This window comes from Vigna unguiculata, chromosome 8, assembly GCF_004118075.2.
Source record: "Vigna unguiculata cultivar IT97K-499-35 chromosome 8, ASM411807v1, whole genome shotgun sequence".
Lineage (NCBI taxonomy): Eukaryota > Viridiplantae > Streptophyta > Magnoliopsida > Fabales > Fabaceae > Vigna > Vigna unguiculata.
In genome coordinates this window covers 30,552,371-30,570,574 of record NC_040286.1, presented here as the reverse complement: position 1 = coordinate 30,570,574, position 18,204 = coordinate 30,552,371, and the positions used below count along the sequence as shown (strand labels likewise).

The window sequence follows — 18,204 nt, the reverse complement described above, 5'->3', positions numbered from 1 at the left end:
TTTTTGTATTTTTAGTAAAATATTTCGGATGTCTTTTCTTCTCAAATGCAAGTTTAGTTTATGTATATATAATATAAAAGCTTTCTTTGTTAAATATATAAAGGCTTCAATATTTATATACAATTTCGTAAAGACAAACGTCTACATTAAATCTTTGAATGTAGGTTTTTCTGTAATTTACTTTTTAAGTTTCAAGTTGTAAGAGATACTAAAACTAGATGGGTTATAAAGTAAGATTAAATTTCAGGAATTAAATTATAGATAAACGTATATTAGGAAGTATCAAAGTAAAATACTGCTATTTAAGAGAATAAATTATAAAATATATTATTTTTTCATGGGAAGTTCTAATTCTGATTTCTTAAAATCTTTTTGCAACTAAAGTCCTTTTTTTTTAATTTCTTTTTGCCAGAAAATTTATTTCTAGCTATTGAAATCAATTTGAATAGTGTATTTACTACTTTATTATATAAGCATGTTAGCTCAAAGACGAAAGGGACGAGAGTAAATTTGGAAGAAACAAAATATTCTAATCTCATTCCTCAAACATAAAATCCGCTCCAAAGTTTTTCGAAGATGATGACATACATGCACCACTTTCTCAACCTTATTCAAAATACATATTAATAAGGCCCGATTTATAAAATATCCCAGGAAATGCAGAGGAAAAATTACAATTTTAATCTCTTTATTCTTTAATTAGCGAACACACAATCGGTTTTTATTCGCAATTTTTAATTTTTCATAAAAATTTAAGTTATTATCAATAAAAAATATATAATTAATTTTTAAAATAATTATTAAATATAAAATTAAAAAAATAAAATATATACACCACATAACCTTCAAAATAAATGTTAAGACAAAAGAGATTAAAAGTAATTTTTTTTATTAAATAATTAATTTTTAAAATAATAATTAAAAGTAAAACTGAAATAACGAAATATGAATATAAAAAATGATATTTGTTTATATATTGTTATGGATATACAATTTTTTTATAAGATATTAGATTTCACATATGTAAAATCAAAATATACATTTGAGACACATTAAAGTAAATATAAATATGTATATTACTTGATAAATATTTCTTTAATACTTTAAAGTTTATAACATGATGTATTCATCAGTGTCTTACTTTTGAAATGAGTTCTGGTATTCTTTTTTAGTATATCGATATATGTATTTTGTTTGTTACCAGAAAAATATTTATTTGACACGATGAAATTTACAACATAAGTGAATTAATAATTCTCCTCGACTTATTTATAATGCATTATGTACTTTCCTTCATCCATTTGAACTAAACAATAATATCATCAAATAAATAATTATTTTTATGATATCATGTAATATGTATACAAATTATTTTTATAATAAATATATTTATGAGTATGATATGTTATGAATCACATTAAATCCAATTGACGCACATATAAAAATAAGTTTGATTATTTAAAATGATTAAAATTTTCTTTTATGTTTGACTATGAACCAATAATTAGAGTTGTATCCATCACTTTTATTTATGTTCTAAGATTTGAGGATACGTTGGTTATCTTTATTTCTAGCTCCCTCAACTAGAACAATACTACACACGAATGTTGAGATTAAACATTGAATATGTAAAAAATGAATAATTGATCATTTGTGAAATATTATTTGATGGGTGGCGGGTTTTTCACCCTTCTTATTTAATAAAACAGTTAGTTTGATAATTGTTTTGTTGTAAATTAGTGAAATCATGTGAAAAATAAAAAGTAATTACTTGTGCTCAAATAGAGTTACAAGATTAATTTTCATTTGTTTTCTCAAATATTTTGATTGGTCACTACAAAAAGATTTAATCTATTTTTGTTTAACGATGAATATTGATTTAGTAAAATTCTGAGATACGTTTGTCAAAATTCCTCTTTAAAACTTTATAAAATTGAAGAGTTTGCATGACATACTCAAACTATAAATTATACGTACGATGGACTAACACTTATTTTGTGCAACATTTATTTTGCAATAAGAATATACTTAACATTCATACAGAGAAAGGTAAGGAGATGAAGAGATGTTATGGCATCCATGTGTTGTAAGTGATAAATGGTATGAAAGGATGCTTCTTTTACTAATGTTGACCTTGTTTAAACAAAGTTATAGCCAATTCAGTTTGTAGTATTAAAAGAAAAGTTAATCAATAACAAAATGCACCAGTGGTCTAGTGGTAGAATAGTACCCTGCCACGGTACAGACCCGGGTTCGATTCCCGGCTGGTGCACCTGAGCTATGATGAAACTGTGTTCGCTGTGATGGATGGGTCTATCACACTCTTCTGATCTTCCAGAGGAATCGTGACACATCAGAGCTCAAATTTTACTTTTTTTGTTTTTATTTTTCAAATTCTCTTTCATTCTCCAACTATTATGATTCACAGCATCAATAATAGAGGCAATCATTCTCGAAAATACACTCCTCACCTTCCGCCACATTTTTCATTTGGTTGGTCTCCCACTAAGCCCACACAGTGGTAGTGGCCATTCAAGAAGTCAACCAACAAAATCCTCTCTCTGTAAAGCTTTTGTTTGTACACGTCTTTCTAATTTAACATTATTTCTTCGTTAAACTCACTTTTAAACACTTTTGATTCATTATTTTAAATTCTCTGTCAAAACTTCATTTTTCATAAATATTTTCTCTTTCGAAATATATATAAGTTGTTAATCAATATTTTAGATCTACATAAATCATCTTCTTTTAACAATATCATGAATTCGAAGAATAGTTATAACAATATACTTACATTCATCTCATTTCAAAGAGATATAAGTGAAATGTTTTGTACTGACAATATAATCTATTTATTTTGCCATAATGATGTTTTTAGTTGGTAATTGACTTGAGATGGAAACTATTATTTTTGGGAACAAAATCCTTTTTAGTTCTTGACCGAAGAATTTGTTTCGATATATCTAATAATCCTATTATTAGGATTCACGATCATGAATAATTTAAATACATTTTTTTCTTTAATTATTTGAGTGTTTTAAAAAAAATAAAATTGTGATAGAATATTAAAGTTCTAAAATGGACAAGATCATAACATTTATATCTATGGTGATTATCTCAAACTTGAATTGCAATTAAATAATTTGATTTTTTAACTCAATACATTAACTAGTAAATAAGTTCTTCACTATGACTTATTTGATTAAATCCAAAATCATATATATATATATATATATATATATATATATATATATATATATATCAATTTTTTTATTTCTAACTAAGTGAAAGTTTCGACTCATGTTTGAATTTTTAACAAATATGAGATTATGATATAATTGACTCTATCAACTTTTTTTTATTAGTTTTCCTCAAATATTAAATTGGTTTGATTAGAAACAACACATGTTTTTAATTTTTCACATTCCATTGAATTCTTATATGTTTCTTTGTTTCTATACTTCCTTTAAGATAGTAGAGTTTGTATTTGTAAAAAGTCACGAAAGACACAAAATCATGACTTCTTATTCTCTCTAAATTAAATTTATACATGCTTATTTTTTTATTCCACATTATTGAGGTAATCGCACCCAAAACCACTAAGAATTGAAAAAGGAAGATTCTGTAGAGTTAACCTAGGAAAGGTCTCGTAGAGCACAAAGTGGTAACTCGTTGAATTACGTACCCTTTCAATCAACCATAAAGACTCATAGACTTTTATCTTCTTAATAATTCAAATAAAAAACAACCTTCATAAATCCCTTTACATCATACATCCAGGTTTAGGTTCCAAGAAATTTCCAACTCGTTAAATATAAGACGTCATTAATAATTGCGTCAAATTTATAAACTTTGAGGAGTTTAATTCTTATACATCAATGTAAAAAAAATGACAATGTTAATAGATAAAAGTTTATTCCATACACGACTTTTTTTCAAACAATTGTTAGAAAAGTCTATTTTCTCAGCTACAAGATAATATATGATTTGATGATAAGTGATATTTTTTTCATCATTGACGTATTCTAATTACATCAAATAATGAAATATAATTATTGAATATAAAGTTATAATAATGAAACTAATATTTAATTTTAGAATATTTATATGCATGATGAGTTTTGGCAATTCACAAAAGAAGAAAAAGCTTCGCCACATATATTGTTGTAAAATAATCCAAAAATCACGTTTTAACGTAATTCGAAGCCTATATATTGTAGGCTCTTAACTATTCTTTTTTATATCAACGTTAAATCGTGCACTTTCGTTTGTTTTCGTTTTATTATTTTCAAAGAAAAAGGAGAATAGTAAAAACCTGAAATATAGTGCATGCACTGTTCGAAAATGCAACAATATAACTTTTCTAATTGGAAGTCACTTGTTATACACAATTATTTTCATCTTTTTCCTTCAAATCAATACCTATTACTTCTATTATTAAAACCAACCCACTACTCATTTTTTTCTTCAAATTAAATAATTACTAGCAAGTGGAAAAACACTGTATAATGAACTACATATTCTATAATTTTGAATAATTTTCAACTTAGTTTTATATAGTTTTTTAATCTGTTTTTATACGCAAGTTTAAAATCAGTGTTATTTTTCTCAAATTATTTCATACCACTATCATTTGACTAATACTAATTAAGTGCGCGAAATTTCTTTTCAATATATATATATATACATATATATATATATATATATATATATATATATATATATATATATATATATATATATATATGAAAATTATAAAGACTAAAAAGAATGATAAACAAATACACAGATTATACTGTAATTTAATGGGAATATATTTTAAAAACCATTATATCATTTAATATATTTTGTGAAACCTACGTATGAATATATGAAGTGAATACGTATACACTTTTTTTTTTTTTTGGCTTGCTAAATATTCAGGTATATGGTAATAATTTAATTTTTGGCGTGTGCTAGGGATGGTTCAACAAAAAAAAACATTATCTGTGTTTAAGGAGTGTTATTTTGGTTGTCCTCATTCAACGAATATGGACATGTTTATGTTTGTGCAAGTAAGAAGTGATATCATCAATGACAAAAGATCGTGTGCATTTTATACAATTTTTTTTATATAGTCAGAAAGGCATCACCATTATTGAAAATTCCCAGTTCATATATCACATCAAATTATTAACAATTAAATATCGAGTAAACATTATTTCCCAGTAGAACAAAACATGAGATGGTAGGTATAGGTAGGTAGACTTTGGAAATTATTTTGCAATATTTACATTCTTAAAATTTTCTTTGGTTGTTTAATTCTACTTAAAGGGTTTGTCTTATCTCTTCAGGTTAAATGGACCTAAATGCATAAATTTTGAAAATTTCAACATGTAAACGACCATTTTCTTTCCTACATTTGTTGGGTTTTTCGAGAAAAAATTATCGGAGAGATATAATACTAATGAGTATGAGTCCGACCCACACATAAAGTATAATGAGTTTGCGAATCTTTATTTTTATACAATGCTTAACTTCCTTATTTATAGTCAATGTGATATTTATACTCACACACTTGAGTTCTTAACGACTCACTCTTCTTCTAATAATATGTTGCTGTAATTTTATCTTTGCTAATATTCTTGTGATTAAAGTATCACTGAAGGTTTTTTAAATCTCTAACTTTGGTGAATTAATGTCAAATTCATAATCTGACAAAAAATGAAAATAACAACAGTATATGTGATTAAGTTAAGGAGCTATAGTGTTCAACCAGAATTAGGTTATTTCAGGTGATTTTATGATTAGGTCTGCAACAAATAGTGTACAAGGAAGAAGAACTGGTACCTGAAAATACTGGGGAAAAAAAGCAGTTTATGTGAAGAAACTGGTTCAAATTCATGCATTATTTTTGTTTGACCTAAATAAGAGAGAAAGACTAGTTAAAATATGATACATTTTCCCTTAGCAATTAACTCTTCATTTATTAATAGAATTAATAAGTTAACCTAGATTTTGGTAGAAAATTTTTAACAAGATAATTATTATTTTTTTATAGAGAATTAAAAATATTTTATGATAAAATATATTATTTGAATAAAATTTTTAAAATAAATTGAAATTGTAGAATTTTATTAAAGTAATTGAATTACTTTAAATAATGAATTTTACTTTTCATTTAAAATGTAAGAATTTGAAAATGTTCATGTTCTCAGATGTTTCTCTTTCTTTTTCATATTTTCTCCTTTATTTGATATTTGTTGGGACATTATTGGCTTACCAAAGGTTCAACCATCGTCCGGATAATTACTTTTCAGTTGTTATAAGTTAGAATTATTTTTATTAAAATTGATAGGAGTTATCTGTGATTTAAATTGTTAAATTAATTTTTATGTAATCAATTGCTATTTTTTTTTACTAGATATTAGCTAGTGTTAGAGAAACTACTTTTTTTCCATGTGAATTGCATTTTTTCAATTAATGATTGTAATGATTTTTTTTTTGTCGATGTTTGTGATTCTTTTTAATCATTAATACAAATGTTGTTTCTTATCAATAGTTTGTAAGGATTTTTTTTTTCTTTTGTTAACTTGGAAAACTTTCTATCAATATTAACTATGAATGTTTTCTATCGATTTTAATTGGAAGAATTTTTCAACTGACATTAATAAAAAACGTTGGCAAAAAAATATGATCATCGATATCGTAAAAATAATTAATTTTGATCGATTGTGGTTGAGATCAATTGAAAATGATCTCAGTTGAGGTCAATTGAGAATTTTCTTTTTCAAATAAGAGTTCAAAAAATCTTGAGAAAATTTTGACAAAAAAATTAACATTAACCAACAATTAAAAAATATCATCGATATTGATATTTTTAAATAATTAATAATTATTTTATCATTAACTAATTATTTGTATTTAGTTGTAATTAAAATAATTTATTCACATGAGAAAATTAAAATTTTTCAAAATTAGATCAACTTACCTAAATAAAACAAGTTGAAATAAGATAAAATTAATATTAAATATATTTAAACGTCTTAAAAATTGTGATATTATGGTTAAAAAATGACTAATTTGCTAACCTTAAAAGAAAACTTTAAAAATATAAATTTACAAAAAAAAAAAAACTACTTGTTACCTTCTACATTTTTTCGAGACATAAATGAGTAGCGATTCATTAAATATCCATTTCAAAGAAGAGGAATTCATTAAACATTCTATTTCTAACCAATATATCATAATAGATGATAAAAGGAATAATATATCTTAAATTTATATGTTTGCATGAGATTATCTAAAATAAGTTTTAGAAGATAAACACATGACAAAACATGAAATTGACTTTTATGTGAGAAACAATTAGTTTGTACATGGACTAAAAATAAAATTTTGACAGATTATATGAGAGATTTTAAAAATTTAATTTATGTTAAAATTGATTTAACTTATAACTCATTTTTTTCTTCTGAAAGTGATAAAGCCTTGCATGATAATTAGGTAGAATATCAACATGATCCAAGCTCATAAAGAATCTGAAGAGAATTCTACTGAAACACACAACATTTGGCTTTCAAATTCGTAGTTAGTTTTGTCACAACAACGTGTGAATTCATTTGATAAAGTTATTGTTTTGTATAGCAGTTTTGTATAGCAGTCATCATCAACAATAAAAAAATCTTGGACATGTCAATGAACATATCCTAAAATTTATTAATAATATTTTTTCTTAATCAAAATTTTTTATAGGTGAGATTAATAAAAAAAAAATTGTATTACAGTAAAAAGAACTGTGACTTGACTAATAGCTATAACTTTTTTAGATTATAGCTTTTGATCTAATAATAAACACTCGATCCTAATAATTAGTATTAGACCGAAGATCACTAGTTTAATTTATGTTTGAACTTATGTTATTCTCTTAAATAAAAAATTATACTTTGATTAATAATTATAGTTTTTGTCCTAACGATAAATGTTCGATTCTACCAAAATTAAGATATTGTAAAATAATCGGCATTTTGAAAGTAAATTAACTCCAATAAAAACCAATTAAACCATATATCTATTTTATATATATATATATATATATATATATATATATATATATATATATATATTCGAGGAGAAAACCTATGGTATATTTGAATGCTTAGTTTCAACGATGATTAACAAATATATTCCTTGAAAGTAACAAGAGAGAAACTAATAAGGCATAGGTTCCGTACACGTTCTATGATTAAGTTATTAGAGTTGAAGATCCCTTTCAGAAGTTCTCCAACTTAAAAAACTACTTCATTATTATCCTTCTTTCTTCTTCCTCTTTTGACCTAAAAATGGAGCCTCTTTGCTGACCATAGATTGCAAATATGTTGAAATATAAAACACAACAACCTTACTGTTCTTTCCGATACCTTCTTTATTTCTTTAATTTGTTCAACCCTATTTGCTAACGGACCCAAGCACACAGACAAAACAAACCCTTAAATTATTTATTTTTCTTAAATTTCGTTCATTCATTTTAATTTGACCTCCTAATTTTTAAATTGATGCAATTTCTTCTCTTCTCAACCCTCCTTGAAGTTTACAAATTGACAATGTTTTTAATAAACGTAAATGAAAAGGTTGATTGAAGAATAACACCTTAACAATTTTAATTTTATACATATAATTAATGTGGTACATTAATAGTTTTTATTTACCAAAAGTATTATATTATATTATATTTAATAAAGGAAATTTTTTACTACATTATTTTAAAAAATAAACTTTAAACTAAAATTTATTTTACAAAATTAGTTTGTAAAGTGAAGTTTACACTTGTAAATTATCTTTTCTCTGGTTATTATGCCGTAAGCCTACAGGTGGAGATGTTCACTAGGGAAACACAACATCAATGAAATATGAGTCAACCACATAAGATATTAATATCACTCTCAATCCAAAATCTTAAGATAATGAATTTATGAATCTTCATCTTATATAACACTTTATTTTCTTATTTCTATATAATATAAGATTTAGGCTCATTCTTGACTTTACAAAAGTATGATATTTCTAATACATTACACTATATTATATTAAAATTCTTTAATATGAATCTTTCTTTTTGTAATTAATATTCGACCGCTTCACTTTGTTTTTTCTTTGTTTTGTCTTCTCTTTGTTTTGTCCATGGTTGAATTATGCTAAATAATACTTGACCCATTTGATGGAAATGGTTAGTTTTGGGTTATCTAAAAGCTATAAAGATGGAATAAAATTTTTGTGGGTCTTTCTTTATTGGAGTGAGGAACAAACTCAATATTATTCTTGATTTCTTTTTGAAGGGAAACAAATTTCCACGATCTTATTCAGTTTGGACCAAGTTATTGGAATAGCCTTTTTAAAATCGTATCTAGGATCACTTAAGGTGGATAATCGGATCTTCACCATCATTTATCCAAAAACATGATAACAATTTACGAGGCATCTTATGAAATGATGTGATATGTGAATGAAATTTCATGTTCTATCACACTTTTACAACACATTCAACTCCTACTTTATTTGTAAATACATTTCTTACCACTTGGGTTGGGACCATAATGAACTTTGCTCATAACCAACCCAACCAAAAGTAAAAAGGATCAATTTTTGTACCACACTCTTATTCACATCAATTCATAACATTTATAATATGTTATTATAAAACTAATGTTGTTGACGTTATTTTCTAATTAAATTTTACATTTTAAATGTTTTATCAATACGATGATATTTAATTGAAATATTTATTATATACTTACCAATATGAAAGTTTTCCTCTGATGAAATATTAGTATCAACAGTAACTATAATATTTAGATATTGTTGCTCAATCAGATTTAAGGCTTCATTTCAATAACATAAATACTTATTTATGATATACTTGTAATCCAAACAAAAATATTTATTAGTTTTAAAATTTTTTATTTTTGACTTGTTAGTTTTAAATGTCATTGATTTGACGATTCTTTTTTCTAGCCCTTTATAAGTGTTTAAAGCTAAAAAATTATTAATTAATGAAATAAAAACATTGTAAATTATTATAATCATATTTTTTGGATACATAATTCTCTTAATTTGAAATATTTTTTATCTTAATTAAATTTTTTTATTTTTAAATTTTCACTACACATAGTTAGGGATAAAGATAAAAACACAGTTAAAAAATGCCATAAATTTAAAATTAATAAACTATTTTTAATGTGACTAAGAAAAATAAAATTATATTTACATAAACTAAAAAATACATTTAAATCTATTACTTTTTTATATTTCTAATTTTGCTTTTAGAATGATACCAATAACAACTATAACCTTCTAACTTTTATCTTTCACAAAAACACAAATTTTAGCTTCTATATAATAAGAGGAATACAACAGCAGATTTTTTTTTTTTCCGTAGAGATGGTTTTATTTTTAGAAAAATATCACCGATAAAAAGAAATAAATAATTAATTTTCGAACTGACAATTAAATTATAAAATCTATATAAAAGTAGTAAACAGAAAATAAACCATATTCCCAGTGATAGCGTAACCTGCCTTTACGTACGCGAATAACGTCGTTGACAGAATCGAAGAGTAATATTCAAAAACATATGCTGGAATACATGAAATAAAATTTCTTATATTAAAGGCTAAAGGTATTTTTACTATTTTAGTCTTGATATTTCAAGAGTTTTTTTAATATTTTCTAATTTAAAATGTTTATTTATGATGTTATAAGATGAGTAAATTTTGTTTTATATTTTTATCTTTCTAGAATTTTAATTTATTATCTTTATCCCTTAATTAATTTTAAAATATATAAGTTAGAGAAACATATAATATCTTAAATAACATTACATACACATTATATTACATGTCATTTAATATAATATAAACCCATAAGAAAAAAGCTATTTTAGAAATTATGTCAATTCTTTATATAAATTTGAATTTAATTTATATTTCAATAGTGCAGAGTCTAATACACTCAAAAGACTTGTCAACCTTGTATAATTTGATAATTACGTAAGAATTAGATTTAAAAAAAGAACAAAAATGTGAATCCATAGAACTTTTTCTTTTACTCATTTTACATAAAGAAAAAGATATTTATTAAATTAGAATTTGCATACTCAGTCCACCAAACTAAAACATGAGAAAATGAATAACAGAGCGACACACACCATACCTACCATGAAAGTGTGATAAGAATAGGAGTAGGGAGAGATAGTGGTATGGTGGGGCAATATTATTCCACATTCCACTCACTAAAATTATCCTTCGCAATTCTCATCACAAAATTTCCATTCTTTTCACCTCACAAATATAAAATAATATATTTTGTAGATCTAATATTTTGTTCAAATATATTTTTACTTGCTAAAATTTTTTATAGATTTTCATTTTTAAATTTAAAAATAAATGAATATACTCTTTTTAGTCAAATATGTTAACTTTATTTTACATGTTAAGTGATGTTGTGGATTTAATTTTTGAGTTATTTATACCGTTTGATATATTTTAGTTTGAATTTCAATTTTGAAGGTCATTCAACATATTAAAAAAGTTTAACTAAATTGGATTAGGAAAACAATATTCATTTATTTTTAAAATTTGAGGACCAAATTGTATCAAAGTTTTAACATGGACAAATTTTAATTTTATATTAAAGTTTAACTATAAAAAATATATTTAATCCAATCATTAAAAAAGATATAGCAGTATGGATATTGTAAGAAAATATTTATAATATTATCTGGGAGTCACTGGATCATCTATTTGATGATAATACTAAGAATTTATACTCTTCACATTTAAATTTATACATAGTTTACACTCCTACTTTTTCTCATTCTATAATTTGTATTTTCTTTTTTCTAAAGTTGTGTTTGGATAAAAGAGTTAAAAGTAGAAAATGAAAATGAAATAAAATGAAATAGAGAAATAAAGTAAAAATGTAGCTGCTTACATTAAAGAAAAAAAAGTGAAAAATAAAAATGAAAAATGAAAATGAAAAAGAAATAAACGTGTTCATGAATGATTTTATTAATGTGATGAAATAAAAAATATGCATTAATAATAAAATTTATAAGATAATCAAACACAAAGTAAGATTTTTAAAATTAATTAAAAGACTAGTTTGAATAAGAATAGACTAAAGTATAAAAGAATAGTCTTAGTGTATTTTAAATAGTGTCAATAAGTAAATATTTATAATCAATTAAATATGATCTTGAATACATATTTTAAAGTAATCACTACAAAAAAAAAATTCCATAATTAAACCATAAAACCTTTTGTAGTGTATACAACTTTAACAAGATGAAAAAGTAAAATCTTCTACATCATTTCTAATTCTTTCACCAATAAATCTATTTTAGGAAGTTGATTGAATGATAATATAAAGCAACATATTATACTTAAAGAAACATTAAAACATTATAAAACTTTGTATTAAATTAAATTCATATCATTGAACATGAACAAAAGAGGTATAATTATGCCCAAACATTAATATATATTGCATACACATAAATAAAACCAATTAAGAGAAGCCTTATAAATCCAAAAGCAAAAGCAGAGAAATTTAATGCTGACAAAGCACTTTACAAGTTGTCTTTCTTATCTCAGTGGTCCCACACTTTAGCACACAGGACACAGCAACAATGCTGCCAAGTAATTCAAAAGGTGTTCCACAAACCCACTTCCATTCAACTTCATCTCATGCTCTGGTTTTACTCTGTTTATCACCATCATTAATATTATAATGACTTTTTTTCTTTCACCAACCATTATTCATTATAAATTTACTCTACAAACCCTGAAACCACACCAAATCCTCACCTTCACAACTTCATCTCTTATATGTAACAATTCCCTCTCTGCATCATCCCACTCTGTTTTTCTCTGTTTTGCTTTTGTTGCTCTGTTTTGCTCTGTTTGCCACCAATGATTACACCAAAGCGGGTCCACAGATTCTTCAAGTTCCGTGTCTCAGTGCTTTCCCTTATCTGTGCCAACCATTCTTTGTGCACTGTGAATGCCCAAAACTGACCCTGTGCTCAACCCTTATCTGCCACAAGTCCCCTGCACCAAAAGGGAGTACTTTGACACCAACCTGTCACTTTCCTTGTTAAATAGTACCTCCTTATTCTCCCATCCAATCACCCACACCTTGCCCCACTTTCTCATCCTTGCAACTTTCGTTTTCAAATAGAACAGAAACTACAAAAATCAAATGGTTGCTAAGGACTATAACCACTTAACATGTACGGTTGTAAACATGGGCAAAATCATGCAGAGCATTGACTATTCTACACTTTTCTGGCTATTTTTTGGGGTCTTCTCTCACGTAAATCATGAAGGAAAGCCTCGAATCTAGGATAATACCATAAGACAATTCTGTTCTGCTTTTATATATATTTTTTATCCCTTTCTTCTTCTCTGCACGATCCAAAAGATATAGTGTTTCAACAAATATAAGAGGCGGTTGTCAAGTTAGTACATATAGATAACAATCAAAATCATGGCAGAACATTGTTATGTGGAAACCGACCCAACTGGTCGCTATGGCAGGGTAAGTTCTAATCCCCTGTTTATCTTATCTTTCTCTGTGTTTCAGTCCATTTATTTAGTCATTTGTTATGTTATTTGAATTAGGTTAATAATTTTGCTATGCCAAACGGTTAAAAATATATTCCACCTCTTGTTTTTGTGTATTATAACTTATAAGTTGGGTTTGTTGTTTTAGATGAGACATGCTTTGGCCTAAATGGTTAGTTTTGTATGGAAGTTTAAACTGGAGGACTATTTAGTTATTATTGGACTTTGATAGGTAATCACATAGTTGTATGTATAAAATTATGGAGAGGAAATACTTTGTTATAAAACTGTGTGTTATCAGTTATAAATGATTGATGATATGGGATGTTTGTTATTGATTATTAGTTTGGAGATGTTCTTGGAAAAGGGGCAATGAAGACTGTGTACAAAGCAATTGATGAGGTTCTTGGAATTGAGGTAGCATGGAACCAAGTCAGACTCAATGAGGCGCTTCGCACCCCTGAAGATTTGCAGAGGCTTTACTCAGAGGTTCATCTCCTCAGTACCCTCAAGCATCAGTCCATCATAAGATTCTACACTTCTTGGATTGATGTTGATAACAGGGCCTTCAACTTTATCACAGAATTGTTCACATCAGGGTCACTTAGAGAGTAACTAACTTCCTTTCCAACTATAAATTAGGCAATTACTCAGTCCCATTATGTAGTTCATCACAAAATTGAGCAACCTAGGACTAACATTCATCACATGGATTGTGTTTGATACTAAAGAGGCTATGTGGGAATACAACCATGAGCGTAAATGTATGTTGCAACTTTATGCTTGTATATGAAAAGCATATAAGAACACAAAGTTGCAAGTTACATTTCATGCACTGATTTATTTTCAGTATTTTGAATGATTAGTCCTTAACTTCTGGTGGGAGAATAGTGAGTTCATTGGAACATTAATTGATGATTTCTTGCATATGCAGATACAGGAAGAAATATGAGCGTGTCAGCATACAAGCTATAAAGAATTGGGCTCGCCAAATCTTGCAAGGTCTTGTTTATCTACATGGCCATGATCCACCAGTGATCCACCGGGACCTTAAATGTGATAACATATTTGTCAATGGTCATCTTGGACAAGTAAAAATTGGTGACCTGGGACTTGCTGCAATTCTTCGTGGATCCCAATCAGCACACAGTGTCATAGGTATTCACTTTTTCTCCGATGACTGTTTCACATAGCAGGTATTAAGAAACACTATTATTTGTCATTGTCAATTAATTTTTTTTTTCCTTTTATGCTAGGTACCCCTGAGTTCATGGCACCAGAGTTATACGAGGAAGAATACAATGAACTTGCTGATGTGTACTCATTTGGCATGTGTGTGTTGGAAATGCTTACATCTGAATATCCATATAGTGAATGTTCTAATCCAGCACAGATCTACAAGAAAGTGACATCGGTAACTTCAGATTCTGGTGTATGTTTCTGGAGATATGTATTGTTGGGTGTTTTATTTAGAAAGAATATTTCATATTTCAGGGAAAACTACCAATGGCGTTTTTCCGGATTGAAGACATGGAAGCACAAAGGTTTATTGGAAAATGCTTGCTACCTGCAGAAAAGAGGCCTTCGGCAAAAGAATTGTTGGTTGACCCGTTTCTTGCATCTGATGATCCATCATCAACAACGAAATTTGCAATTCAGAAGCCATTTTTAAATGCCACTGAGATGGAGAAACTGCAATTAAATGATGATCTTCCGAGGACTGGAATGAAAGTGATAGGAAAACTGAATCCTGAAGATGATACTATCTTTCTCAAAGTGCAAATTTCTGATAAGAATGGTTCGTAATCTTTTTCTCAACACAATTTCTAGTTTGTTGATTTTAAGGAAAGGTCTTTCCATTTGACCTTTAAACAATTGCATATGTTTTGTTAATGAACTTTAGGCTTTTATTGGCTAAACTTTACAAGTAAACATTGTCATATTAAAGTTACAATAACTTTTTTGCTGACTGTTTCTGCAGGTTCTGTTAGGAATGTATTCTTTCCCTTTGATATTTTCCATGACACCCCTATTGATGTTGCAACTGAGATGGTGAAAGAGTTGGAGATTGCTGATTGGGAACCTTTTGAGATTGCAAATATGATCGATAGAGAGATATCTGCTCTACTACCTCAGAGGAGGCAAACTAGCTGTTCAGATGCCTTCCACACATTCAGTTATATAGATGATGATTGTGATGATAATGATGCACCTCATCATCATTTTCGCTCCTTCTCTTCAAGTTCATCATTCCAAGAATCAATGGCAGATTTTGTCAGTAAAGCTGAGGAAATATCAAGTGGATATTATTGGCTCCATGGTATGTCTACTTGCTCCTTTTCCTTACTGATATTGTGAATGTCTTGTTCAATAGCTCCATATAAACCACCTTCACACTAGGAAGAAATGTTAGATAGTTCAAATAACCATAGTTTAAGACTACTATGGTTGGAACTAATCTTCACATGACAATGTTATTAACTCTTTCTTATAAATTGGAAAAAGTTAACTACATGTATCAGGAATTCATCAAGGCTATGAATATGGGATGGTCTTGGACTATTAAAAGGCCTCTTTAGCAATTCACTATTAGTCTACCTAGAAAAGACTTTTTCATAAGCTTAAAGCTAAAATTTGCTTACACGGAAGCTAATTTGTTTGAGTTATTTTCTATTAAGTTCTCTAATATTCAATTTGTAATTTTTGTGTAAAACTAATGTTTTAGTTTGATTCTATGAAACTAAATAATTCTCTAAAATTGTTGTTGTACCTAAATACAATGTACATAAATACGTGTCAGAGAGCCTCCTAATCTATTTATTTATTCCAGAAATTTGTCTTATGTATTCATTATTCAACTCTGATGATATATGAGTTTATCTAGTCTTGATTTTAAAGCTGATCTTTTTGTTTTGGTCAACTAAAGCTGTATTAAATAGTAGGCTTCTTTTGGATAGGATTATTGATGCTTTTTTGAAAAATATGTAATCTATTGTCGGTTTAACTACAGTAACATGAGAAACTATTGTTGCAGATGATTCGCATGATGATACCAGTTCCCGATGCTCTTCACAGGGGACATATTCCAACTTGAATTACTCTTCTGTGGATGATCATCAGGATCAGTACAATGTGCATTCTTTGAGAAAAGATAAACTTGCCATCATGAAGAGTCACAGCAAGGGCAAAAAGGTTTCCCCTGGCGAAGACTTGAGCAATTTCAACCAATGTAAACTCATGGCAGGATCACTGGTTCCTTTTACTAGTAAAAGTAAGATGATGATGAACAATCAGAGATTAACAAGGAACAGGTCATTGATTGATATAAGGAGCCAACTACTACACCGATCACTGGTTGAGGAGGTCAACAAAAGAAGGTTGTTCAAGACAGTTGGTGCTGTGGAAAATATTGGATTTCAGGCACCTTGTGATGTTACAACAAAAAGGTCACATCATGTATCTTCTGCTAGGAATGAGAACTGTTCAAGGAGGGGCAAGGGGGAAAAAAATAGGAGATGAAAACATTTAGATGTGTCTCTTGAACATTGAACATTGAACAATAAATAAATGCAATGCACAGCCTTTTTTGTTCTATAAGGTTGAGAAATTATCTGGTTGATTAAATATAGGGTTAATTATCAGATTTCCAACGAAGGAAATGTCAATATTAAAGTTTGGCCACTAGCATTGCACTGTTTGGAAGAGCTAGGTTCAGATGAATGTGATTAAGTGTATAAATGTACATGGAGCGTGCTTAGTAAAAATAAATGATTTTTGGGGTTAAAAGTCTTCTCAGAATGCTGGTCCAACATGTTGTACTATTTCTGTTCTGTAGATGAAAATGAAACCAATTGGTGAAGCTGGTCGACGAGAGTATGCTGATACCAGTGTTTTTCTTTTACCTTGCTTTCTCATTTTTGAAGCATTCATCGATTTGCATGCTGTTTAGATATGAATGTATGTGAGCACTTTGCTGTCAGCTATAAAAATTAAGAGCCATGTTGCCAAACTTTTTTCTAACTCAGGTCATGTTTAGTTACTTTGTTGGCAGATTTGTCCAATTAATCATGTATAAATAATAATTGAAGGGGAAGTTTCAAATAAAAATAATCAATTATAATTTTGTATTAAAACATGAAAATGGAAATATTTTCAATTATAACGTGATTGATTTCAAATCAATGTCACACTAGATGCTATATAACTTGGATTGAGAAACTAAACGTCATGAATCATGAATTTTGGATCCAAAGTGTGGCATCCTTCCTTTGAACATTTTTATCTGTCTACTAATTAAGAATTCAGTTCTGGTAAAATGAGCTTCATAAAAAGTAAACAAGATTTATAATGATGGACCCCATTTTTGAAAGGTGTGGAGGAGGTGTATCACCATTGCTTGTCTCATTTGTTGTTAGATGCGCATGGCGTTTTTTTCAAAGCTATGATTGTCGATATATGCTAATTTGAACATAACTTCAGTGCTAATTATATGTCCCTTGATCCTGAAGCTTTATAATGGTGGATTGCAGTTGAATAATGATGTTTTACAACAGGGTGCATTGTTGCCAGTAGTTAAGAACTGTTCTCACATGGAACGATGGAA

General features: G+C 27.5%; 1 protein-coding gene and 2 non-coding genes across 3 annotated transcripts; all 3 read left to right on the top strand.

The window, feature by feature from the left end:
* Window positions 1-2,201: 2,201 nt before the first annotated feature.
* Window positions 2,202-2,272, top strand: TRNAG-GCC. The gene has a single exon. It is a non-coding gene; the product is annotated as a tRNA-Gly (tRNA).
* Window positions 2,273-2,275: 3 nt separating this feature from the next.
* LOC114195751 lies at window positions 2,276-2,362 on the top strand. The gene has a single exon (XR_003606581.1). It is a non-coding gene; the product is annotated as a small nucleolar RNA snoR114 (small nucleolar RNA).
* A 10,453-nt stretch (window positions 2,363-12,815) lies between these two features.
* Window positions 12,816-17,502, top strand: LOC114194436 (probable serine/threonine-protein kinase WNK4). The gene is made up of 7 exons (XM_028084633.1): window positions 12,816-13,575; window positions 13,947-14,212; window positions 14,536-14,759; window positions 14,858-15,015; window positions 15,096-15,399; window positions 15,583-15,921; window positions 16,636-17,502. Exons 1-7 carry the CDS (start codon window positions 13,525-13,527, stop codon window positions 17,118-17,120), a joined length of 1,827 nt encoding a protein of 608 aa, XP_027940434.1. The 5' UTR covers window positions 12,816-13,524; the 3' UTR covers window positions 17,121-17,502.
* Window positions 17,503-18,204: the final 702 nt, after the last annotated feature.

Bases quoted from the DNA above. Each gene is read 5' to 3' on its own strand.
- LOC114194436 (XM_028084633.1), top strand. From the start codon at position 13,525: ATGGCAGAACATTGTTATGTGGAAACCGACCCAACTGGTCGCTATGGC. The intron at 14,760-14,857 runs GTATTCACTTTT...CTTTTATGCTAG, and splicing joins ATCAGCACACAGTGTCATAG to GTACCCCTGAGTTCATGGCA. The intron at 15,400-15,582 runs GTTCGTAATCTT...CTGTTTCTGCAG, and splicing joins GCAAATTTCTGATAAGAATG to GTTCTGTTAGGAATGTATTC.